At 39.1% G+C, this 11,814-nt stretch overlaps 1 protein-coding gene across 1 annotated transcript in view; it reads left to right on the plus strand.

Moving 5' to 3' along the window:
* Positions 1-11,439, plus strand: part of TPH2 (tryptophan hydroxylase 2) — a 74,283-nt gene extending 62,844 nt beyond the window's left edge. The window contains exons 9-11 of the mRNA XM_034771568.1: positions 1,730-1,825; positions 10,787-10,920; positions 11,013-11,439. Coding sequence (XP_034627459.1) covers positions 1,730-1,825; positions 10,787-10,920; positions 11,013-11,187 — 405 coding nt within the window. The 3' untranslated portion in view covers positions 11,188-11,439. The remainder of the gene's footprint in view (positions 1-1,729; positions 1,826-10,786; positions 10,921-11,012) is intronic.
* Positions 11,440-11,814: the final 375 nt, after the last annotated feature.

Genomic DNA, 11,814 nt, shown 5'->3' on the forward strand with positions numbered 1-11,814 from the left:
GTATGGGAGAAACAGTTTGGAAAAAAACCAACCATGCATTTCATTTGGAATTTGACATTTCTGGAGCCAAATTCCATATGAAACTCTATCGTTTCTGAAATGTTTGGTTAACTTTTAAAAACTATTTTTCATTTCTGAGTTCTATCAGCTACCAGAAGTAGAAGAGCAGAACTGCTGAGAGAAACAGGCAGTACAAAAAAGGCACTCTTGTGAGTGATCCAGACTCAAGAGGTTCAGATAAGCTTCAAATAAGTATTAAATTCTGGATTGTTTTTCTCAAGAGAACCTTGAGCTCCAAGCAGGGCCGGCTCCAGGCACCAGCTTGGCAAGCTGGTGCTTGGGGCGGCCACTCCGGACAGGGGCGGCAGGTCCAGCTATTCGGCGGCAATTCGGCGGACGGTCCCTCACTCCTGCTAGGAGCGAAGGACCCTCCGCTGAATTGCTGCCGCAGATCGCGATTGCGTTTTTTTTTTTTATTTTGTGGCTGCTTGGGGCGGCCAAAACCCCGGCCCTGGCTCCAAGTACTTCCTTTACACAAATGCTGAATTTGGTCTAGTGTCAAATAAAGCTGTAGTGCATAATTACAAATATGAATGAAGTATTTCCATGGGTACTGGAAACCAGATTCCCAAAACCTTTGTGTGGACATAGTTATTTACTACTCTAATTTGATGTGGATGCTTTATTTGGGGTGAGCAACAATATTTGCTTATTTTTACATGCTGATATATAAAGAAAAAGTCCTAATGTGTAATATCAAAAGCAAACAAACAACTTGTTAGGAGCACAAGTGATTTGTCTTTTCTTTTCCAGTTAAGAGAGATTGAAATATCTGTGTTTCCCAAAGGTTTCTGTAATATTTAACATAGTTTTATATAGTTAATGCAAATTAGATGTAGTTATTCTTATGCTAATATTTTTCACAGTTTCTCATCAGTAGTATTGTTCAGACTACTAACTGCCCTTCTAGTTTTATGGGTTGAACATCGCAATGAACAATTGGAATGGATTGGTCCATTGAGCTTACTGGAGTGGCTGTAATTGTCTAATTTAGGAAGCAAGTGACATTTTTCTTCACTTATGGAAAAGTTAGTAAAATCTTATGAGGGCTAAGGAATTCAGGAACGTGCTTAAGCACATTTCCAGCTTTAATCCCTTCAGTCCTATTGAAGTCAATGGGTCTTAAGCATTTACTTACAATTAAGAATATGCTTAAATAGTGTCCTGAACTAGGACCTAAGGTTAAGATTTTCAGAGGTATTTAGGTGCCTAAAGAAGCAGATGTGCCCACTGGGATTTTCAAAAGTGCCCAACCAGAGTAGGTGCCAAACTCCCATTGAAATCAGTAGGATTTAGGCATTTAAATAACTTTAAAAATCTAGACCTAAATGTCTTTAGGCATTTTTGAAAAGCCCACTCAGCGCCAATCTGTATCTTTAGGCACTTATATACCTTTAAAATCTGGCCCTCGGTGACTATGGGAAACCAGAAAAAAAGCAAAATCTTGCTGTTTTTTCCCTGTGTGTGCTATTTTTTTATACAGCTCTACTTTACTGCTAACATGACATTTAAAGTACGTAACAGTAGGTATCTTTGATCTGAAATTATTTAAAAAACATGAAAATCTGAGGAAATGGGGCTCTCAAGTGAAAATGGTACTGATTGGTGCTACTAAAGTGCTTGTCTACAGCTTCGCTATGTATATCTGTGTATGTATCTATTTTCACAGTGCTATTTTTTTACTATCGAATTTGGCCTTTGCAAGCAAGAGGGACAGCTACGTGCTTACGGGGCAGGACTCCTGTCTTCTATTGGCGAATTAAAGGTATGTGAGTGAATGTACCCTGCAGGCTGAAATACGTTTTTTAGAATGGTGGAAAATTATTAACGAAGTGTGAATATTTTTACTTTAAAAAAACTGTCAGGTATTTTAGATTGAAGGTTTACTCTCAAAATTCAGCAGGCATTTGGCGTGTGAAACAAGTTGATAAGGACTGATGTGCTAGAACCGACAGAAGTTGCAAAGCACTTTTTTGTTGTTGCTTGTTTACTTGCTTGCTTGCTTTAAAAGTTTTGGTAACCAATGAGACATATGAATTTACTGCTAGTGAAGACATATTAATCCCTTTCTATTTACTGAGTAGGAGATTTCTTACATCACAACTTCTGGGACCCTTAAGTAAAAAAACACGTTTATTTGTATATGTAAAAAAAATTGTTGGCATAATATGGCAATATAAGGCCAAATCCTGCTTGCCTTATTTAAGTGAGTAATCCTGTGTACTGCAGTGGGGTTACTCCTCTGGGTAAAGTCAGTAGTGTTCAGACCACAATCTAGAAATAGTAAGGCCCGGATTTAGGAAAACATTTAAGCATGTGTTTATATCCCTCCTTGTTCAGGAAACCATGTAAGCACATGCTTAACTTTACGCACATGCTTAAATGACCTTCCTGAATAGGGCCCCAGTCCTTCAGAAACAAAGGTATTTAAATTTACATATTGTGAGTAGTTCCATTGAAGTGAATTGAACTCTGTGTAAATTTAAGCATGTGGGTTCAATAAGTATTCACAGGATCACAGCAGAGCTGGTCAAAATTGTTGAAATTAAAAAAAAAAAACCAAAAAAACAAAACCAGGACAAATTTGCAAAATATTTGCAACATTTTTTTACTGTGTTTTCAACCAGCTCTAGTCAGGCACGGCCGTGCTCTTCTGTACTGGGGCCTAGAAATGCTATTAGTGCTTTTATTAATAACTCGGTCTCTCTACTTTTTCGCCTATTCTGTATATTTAAATGTCCTATCTGGAACTAGTTAGACTCATTACGTCCCTTATGTGAATAAGATGATGATGAGCAGTAAAAAAAAAAAAAATATATGAAAAAAGGGATAAGGAAAAAAATATTGATACTTTTATCATTGTTCTGAATACAATACAGGCTTTCAGTACAATGGCAATTTTACTCCTCACTGTATCATAATAGTACTATTTTACAGGGTTAAGGCTCAATCTATTAAAGTGCAGAGCACCTATGTTTCCCGTCCCTTTGGTCCAACACCTTGAGAATTGAGTCCTAAAAATCTACACAAGGTCCCATGGAAAAGCAGGCCCTTACTTTAAAATAACAGTCACTTATCACATGATTTGCAAATATAAGCACATATGTGCAACCATGTGATTAGTCAAGAACATCATAAACCTTATGCTGTCCATAAATGAACAGATTATTCTTATCAAATAAACTGAAATGCATATTTCATCACAAAACAATGATCTTAACTCTGACCCCAAATAAGTATTATTTGTTCAGCAGTAATCTCAAAATATGAACGCTCAACCTTCTCCAAAGCAACAATAAAAATGATGTATATGCATATATTTGACATCTATTGATCAGCTTCAAAGGTTAGTCTGCATGCCGTAATAATTTTGCCATAAATCAAATGCTTTTCCTATTATGCTGCATATGCAACAATATTTATATACCTCTAGCAATAGCAGAGAGGGACTAATTTGCAGTATGAGTCAAGTCACCAGGATTTGGCCTCTGTAAGGTGACTTGATGGCACTCATTCCACAGAACATGTAAACATGAATTATTGTACAATCAATACACCGCCTATTGTGGCCTTATTATGCAATGTTATCACTTCCAGCTGATTGGATCCATTCACTGCTCAACCCATCAGGCCCTCTTATTTCACCATGTATGTCAGTTTGGTTCCAGGGTTACATAACTTAATGTTATGTCAATGAACATTTTATTAACTTGATTTATTAATGAACATTGTATATGAGAAAAAATGGGGAACTTTTCTTTGAATAATTAAATTGTAAAAGTATTACATAAAATAAATGCAGGAGAACAGCTCTGCAATGATACCTCTTATCAGAAAAGGATAAATGGATAATATTTTCAAAAGTGCCTAACGGCCAGATTTGCAAACATATTTAGAATTATAGAATCAGAGAAATGTACGACTGGAAGAAACTTCGAGAAGTCATCAAGTCCAACCTCTGCACTGAAGCAGGACCAAGTAAATGTAGACCATCCCTGACAGGTGTTCTTAAAAACCTCTAATGATGGGAATTCCACAACATCCCCGGGAAGACTATTCCAGAGCTTAACTACCTTTATAAGGAAAATTTTTCCTAATTTCTAAATTTCTTGCTGCAGATTAAGCTCATTACTTCCTGTCCTATCTCGAGTGGACATGAAGAACAATAGCTCACTGTACTATTTATAACACTCCTTCACATATTTGAAGACTGTTATCAGTCTTCTTTTCTCAAGATTAAACATGCTCAGGTTTTTTTTAACCTTTCTATATATATCAGGTTGGCTAAACCTTTTATCAATTTTTGTTGCTGTCCTCTGGACTCCATCAGATTTGTCCACATCTTTCCATAAGTGTGATGTCCAGAACTAGACACAGTACTCCAGCTGATGCTTCACCCCTGCCAAGTAGAATGGGACAGTTACCTCCCATGTCATATATATGGACACTCCTGTTAATACACCCCAGAATAATATTAGCCTGTTTTGCAACTGCCTCACATTGCAGACTCATATGCAATTTGAGATCCAACTCCCAGATCATTTTTAGCAGTTCTACCGACTAGTCAGTTATTGCCCATTTTGTTGTTGTGCATTTGATTTTTCCTTCCTAAATTAAGTACTTTGCGCTTGTCTTTATTGAATTACATCTTCTTGATTTCAAACCAATTCTCCAGTTTGTCAATGGCATTTTGAGTTCTAATCCTGTCCTCCAAAGTGCTTTCAACCTCTCCCAGCTTGGTGTCATCTCCAAATTTATAAGCATACTCTCCACTCCATTATCCAAGTCATTAATGAAAATATTGAATAGTATAGGCTGCAGGACTCAATCCTGCAGGACCCTCCTAGATATGCCCTCCCACTTTGACGGCAAACCCTTGATATCTACTCTTGGAGTATGGTCTTTCAACCAGTTTTGAACTCACTTTATAATAATTTCATCTAGACCACATTTCCCTAGTTTGCTTGTGAGAATGTCATGAGGCACTGTGTCAAAAGTCTTACTAAAATCAAGATATATCACATCTACTGCCTTCCCCCATCTTCTAGGCCAGTGTCCTTTTCAAAGAAGGAAATTAAATTGGTTTGGCATTATTCTTGACAAATCCATGCTCATTATTCTTTATAACTCTATTATCTTCTAGGTGCTTACAAATTGATTTAGGTGTCTAAAGATACAGATAGGCACCTAATGGGATTTTCAGAAGTGCCTAAGTGAGTTAGGTATGTAAATACCCCTATCAATGGGAGTTAGGCACCTACCCTCCTTTGGTGCTTTTGATACTCCCAGTAGGTGCTTATCTGTATTGTTAGGCACCTAAATACCTTTGTAAATCTGGCCTATAGGCATGTTTGAAAATAGGTCTTAGTCACCTATGTCACTTAAGTGTTTTTGAAAATCATATCCACTACCTCATTCCCAGTTATATCACCAAATTGCTTCAGCGCTGACATCCCTCTCAGCTATGGCACACTTATATACAAATAAATCTAGATCTCAAGTATATTTCTGAATAGTAAATATACATATTTAATGGTCTTGTTTGTAAGTATTTAAAAAGCTGGAAAAGTGTCAGGCAACACAAACTGTGAATAGTGAATTTGCTGGGTAATATTTTGGCATATATTCAAACTCAACCAAACCTCATTATCTCTCTTTTTCTGTCTGACATGGCTCTTCTCTAGAAAATTGGTCAATGGCTTCAGCAGTGAGAAACTAAAAATCAGGGGAATGTAGGTACAAAGCAGCTTTTTTCCCTCAAAGATTTTTTTCAATATTTAGAACTAGTCTGAATATCAGACACAACAAAATGCAGAAAAAAATGTGTGCTACAGGTGAAAAAAATGCATTAAGCAGAAAATACAGAAAGCTCACACATGCAGACACACACAAAGGAGAAAGAGATGATTAAAACCTAAAACCAGTGTGGGAAAGGAACCAAAATTGTGAGTAGTTATAAAATGTTCAGCCCTAATAAAGTCAGGTTAACTCTAGATAAAGCTATTACACAATATACATTTGTGGTTTAGAAATCAGACTGAATACACAATTCAGTAAACACACTATTTCTATGAAGTAGTTATGATTCTAAAAAAGGCAGATCAAATGTGTTTAAAAATATGTTGTCCATTCATTTAATATGATATTCTTGAGCCTTTTCATTAGGGGTCTGAATCAAAGAACTCTGATATCAGTGGAAGTCTTCCCACTGTCTTCATTGGACTGTACATCTAGTCTACTGTGCCACCTTGCTGTATCTAATGGAGAATCAGATTTCCAGTCCTGTAGTATGATACCTTTTTCAGTCAAAGATGCTCACAATAAAACATCTGATTATGAATAGATAAAACTAGTATGTCCCTGATTGTAACCTAAAAACTAAGAGCAGTGGATTTGACTACAACACTTTTTTTGTTGAGGGTGGAGATAATGGCTAAAACAACACCTGGATGCCCAGTACACATTTTACTACCTCTTACCTCTACAGCGTTTTTCTGTTTGTCTAAACAATATATAAAATTCTATTGGTATCATAAAAAGTTCTGGGAACATCAGCACACAATTTGGAAATGGCCCATTTGCAGATCAGCAGAAAAACATTTAGGAGCATGTTTTTCCTGGACTCTCTCATGTTCCCCCACAGAATAACAAGGCAATAAAATCAAAATAGGGATGCGGATAATTTCTTCTCACCCAATGGTCTGATTCTTGCCCACAGAGAGTACAGCATTTATAACCCATCTCAAGTTTCTCCTCTTGCTATTGGAAGGTTTTTTGCCTGTGTTTTTGTAAACCTTAATAAGTGTGTGTTAAATGATTACAACCAAGTCTTTACACTCAAATGAGCAAGCATACAACAAAACTCTTTTTTAATATGGCAATGATAGGTTGTCTCTCCCATCCTTTGCTAGCAGGGCTGGAAATGCTGTGGAGGTATTATGCTTGTTCCGAGCAAAAAGGAGCATATCCTATCACTCTTGAGCAGCCCTGTTGTCAAATACTGCTACCTTTCATAGGTATCAGCAAGGATTGAACTTGGAACCCACTGCTCCATAAAATACCAACTCTCCCAGCTTGAGCTAATGGAAAGTCCTCATTGACTGTACTAGAGCAACAGTTTATTTCCTGGGTGAATAAGCCTCTAGAGGTGGCTGCTACCACAAGCCCTTGAGATGGTGTGTCATTTCATTCAACTGCAGGCTGTGGTATACATACACATTAGCAGTTACATTCCATAAAGACAGATAAAGGAAGAGGATAAGGGTAGGGAAATATGTACTAGATACTTACACATCTTGGTTGACTGAAAACATATGGGCAAACAACATATGCAAAGCAAATGGTGGGTAGCCAATATAACTGCACATGTTGTGGGGTTTTTTTTTACTGCTTACAACATTACATAAATAGCTAATGTCCATAAAGAAACCAGGATGTGACATTCTGATTACACCTCCAAATAAAATGGTTTGGACTCACCAATTTAATAGTTTTTCTGCTCTGAGATGCTGCACTCCCTACCGAGCACATCCCTGAGCACTCCCTACAGAGCGTTCGCTGAGTGCATGAGCATACAGAACATTCCCTACAGAGCAAGCAGACTTTGACATTCATAACACTAGGCTCCACCTGAAAAATTAACCAGATGTCTCACAACCTTTCTGATGTTCTTGTTGTTCCACTTTGCTTTAAGACAGCATAGGGAGGGGCCCAGGAGGTCTGGCTGTGGGCTCTCTGTCAAGCTCTGCCACTGCCAATTTCAGAATTTGTGTACTCCATTGTTCATAGTGCATTTTATGGGTACATTGCTTCAGAATTAAAAAATGTAGGGCCAAATCCACAAAAGGACTTTGGTGGCTAACTGCCACTTTAGGTGCCTAACTCCAACATTTAGGAACCACTGAGATCCTCAAAACCCTAACTCAGCTGCTGCCTAACCCTACAGGTACCTAAAGTCCCTTGATGATTATATTGCCACTGTAAAATTACCCTAAGCACCCATGTTTGGTATGCACACAGCTGCCTCAGTCTTGACCTTGCCCCGGAGCTCAGTGCCTTTCACATGTCTAAACCCCAAATTAGGTGTTGCCCCACCTATATTGCCTGTCAGACCCAATGTAGTAGATGTGCTCAGAGCATGCCTAACTCCACACAAAACATCTGGGAAGAGAAGGAAAAGAAGAAAGCAGCCTCCTTCATAACAGTTATCCCAGTGGTTAGAGCACTCAGCTGGGACATGGGAGACCCTATTTCAATTACCCCATCTGCCTGGTAAGGAGAAGGGATTTGAACATGGGTTTTCTCTCGCTCAGGTAAATGTCCTAACTACAGGACTAGAGTCATTCTCGCTTGCTCTTTGGCCCAATGAATACAGAAATACAGAGCAGCTCAGCTTCACCAGGAAAGACTGTGAAAGACCCACACCAGAATCTCCCAGTGCTTAAGACACTCACTTGCAAGTGGGTGACTTATCTACAGATCCCAGCTCCCCATCCCCTGAACCTGGGCCACCTGCATCCTGGGTGAGTGTCTTAACCATGGGGCTATAGGCTGCCACGGCCATTTTGTGTGTAGTTAGGATGTCCCGCTGCAGGAAAATGGCTTAGGTGCCTGGTTCCAGGAGAGAGTTCACGGCTGTGAGACCCAGCTGAAAACAGGTGCCTCACTCAAGCCTGGATTTAGGCACCAAACTCCCTGAGAGGGGCAGGGCTTAGGACCCACCCCTCTTCTCGGCAGCTGCAGCTGCTATTGGCTAGCTTAGCCAGCTCCCCACCTAGTGCTCTGGCTTTTGTGTATTCCATTCTTAGGCACCTCTTTCTCCTCATGGCTTGTATAAGAAGCCTAGGCACCTAACTAATGGGTTGTGGATTCCACTGGCTGGCAAAGTTCCTAAAAGTTAGACACTGCAACACCGAGCATTGCAGTGTCTAAAGTCCCTTTATGGATTTAGCCCTGGTCTACACTGGGGCTGGGGGAGATTGATTTAAGTTAAGCAACTTCAGCTACGTGAATAACGTAGCTGAAGTTGACGTACTTAGATCGACTTACCGTGGATTCTTCACCGCAGTGAGTAGACTGCTGCCGCTCCCCCCATCGACTCTGCCTGCGCCTCTCACCAAGCTGGAGTACAGGAGTCGACAGGAGAGTGCTCGGGGATCGATTTATTGCGTCTATATCCCCTCTAGATCGATTGCTGCCCGCCAATACGGCCAGTAGTGAAGACATACCCTTAGATAATTGTGGCACCAAAAGAAAATGTGACAAACCTGCTGGTACAATTGCTAATGCCACTTTAAAGGCAGAGGGTATCCAAAGGGATCTGCAAGGGAGGTATGGGGATTCAGTGGCGGGTCCCAGAGCGAGTGAAGGACCCACCACTGAATTGCTGGCAAAAACTCTCGTGGGGGGCCCTGAAAACTCTTGTGGGGGCCCCTGTGGGGTCCTGGGCCTGGGGCAAATTACCCCACTTGCCCCCCCCTCTGGGCGGCCCTGGGTGCAGGAAGGGTTCAGACTATTCAAGGAATGTCAAGTGGTATTGGAATGCAGTTATCAACATGGTCCTTTTTATAGGTTTATGTTGTATTTAAATTTATGGCTATCCATAAATATTCATGCACATATTCTACCTGAATAATTGAATTAGCATGTGCTTAGTGTTGTGATAGTTTAAAAAAAAAAAAGAGGAACCTTTGTACTCAGTAGACCTGTTCCCTGTGTGTAATTTATCTGTCTAAGGTTTATGAATAACACCTTTCAATGCAGATAGATAGATCAAGGACTTGCACTACTGAAAACAAATGCACTTGCCTTCAGTTCTGGTACCTCAATGCAGAGCACTGAGAATAAATATACTTGTCCTTAGTCCTTTAAGGTATAAGACAGATACAGGAGCTAGCAGAGGTATTGTAAATAAAAAGTGAAGGAGTGGAAAGTGAACTGCCTCAAAATTTTGCAATAGCTAGTTTTCAGCATTGAAATCCAGAGTCTTTGTTCCTAGTGGCCATGTGCCAATCATGTGAGGAGGAACACTGCTCTAATAGCTATTCTCCAAGTAATCACACTTGTTTTCCTTGTCTTTCTAATGTCTGTTTGGTACATAAATATGCCTGTTTCTTCTTGTTTCCATGCAATATTTATTTGGTACATTATTGCTCAAGTGTACTTGGTAGAAAGGTAATGTATTTCATCAGTACACACTAAGTGAACATTATGTAATGGTCTTCAGATATATAGTTCCAGTCCTAAACTCATTGTAATGAAAATGGCATGCATATATGGCCTGAAAATGGATGGCACAGATTATGTGAATGACTTAGTCAGACTCTATTTACCTGCAGATGTAATGATCAGTTCTGCCATTTAAGAGAGATTTTTGGGATACAGATGAGTATAGTTGTTTAGGTTATTTTTCTGGAATACATATTTTATTACTTTTTCCTCTTCCAGCTGAAGATTGTCGTTTCTATACCTATGGGGTAGATACATATCTGAACTGCCCTTGATTATTTAAAGTAATAACTTTGGATGGAAAAAAAGACAGTAGCTAATAGATTGAATTATTTTGTTCATGATGAAAGATCCTTTGTGTGTAAAACATGAGAGATTAGCTATTGACTGGGAGTGTACAATAACCGTGATATAAAAGCTGGGTGTATACAGAAAACACTGCTTAGGCATTCAGGGGTCTCATAACACAGTTTAACAGATTGTGTGGTGTATTTTGCAGCATGCTTTGTCTGACAAGGCCAGTGTGAGAACATTTGATCCAAAGACTACTTGCTTGCAAGAATGCCTTATCACCACATTTCAGGAAGCTTACTTTGTCTCAGAAAGTTTTGACGAAGCCAAAGAAAAGATGAGGTAAATTATTTCCCTTGACTCTTAAAAACGAAATCTTATTTTCCCTTCTCTGGATATGGCAGAAATAGGTGTTAATTTTCTTTTTCTTTCAGGGACTTTGCAAAATCAATCAATCGTCCCTTTTCAGTGTATTTCAACCCATACACGCAAAGCATTGAAATTCTGAAAGACACCAGAAGTATAGAAAACGTTGTCCAGGACCTTCGGAGTGATCTGAACACGGTGTGTGATGCTTTAAGCAAAATGAACAGATATTTGGGCATTTAATGTCCACTGCTTCTTCTATGGCTATGCTAGCAACATCATGTGCTCCAGTTTTAGAGCCATCCATCTCCCCTCTGCAGCTTGGTCAGTGACTTGCATCATTGTGTAGCTCTAATTGTAACTTGCAGACGAAACAAGGCGATGCTAACGTGAAAACTCAACAAGAAATGTGGTGGCATATAACCAGCAATTCCATAAGAGAATGTCATGTACAAATACACTATTAAAAGCTTACCTGGCAATGATTTTGTTTACTTAAAGAGACTGTTAACTTAAAAGCAACATATAAGAAATGGCTCATGATTTCATTAGGGGTCTAAACACACAGATTCGTTTTTACAACCTCTTGTCCGCGTTAGACTCTGAAAAAACATTTTCCACCTTTTCTTTTTCCCTTGGATGGATCCATATTTCTCTCTCTACTGGTGAGGACAACTTTTCCGTTTATGCCTCTGTAGTTGAGTGTCTCCTGTGTCTGAACAATAGAATTTATATAATACTGAGAAGGGAGGGAAGGACATACATTGTTGTTAAAAGAGCTTTTGAGTTGTATTACCTGAATAATTGCAAACAATTTACAACTTTTGACAATTCAAATAGGAGGATATTTTTACCTAACACCTGCTGCTA

This window comes from Trachemys scripta, chromosome 1, assembly GCF_013100865.1.
Source record: "Trachemys scripta elegans isolate TJP31775 chromosome 1, CAS_Tse_1.0, whole genome shotgun sequence".
NCBI classification, from domain to species: domain Eukaryota; kingdom Metazoa; phylum Chordata; order Testudines; family Emydidae; genus Trachemys; species Trachemys scripta.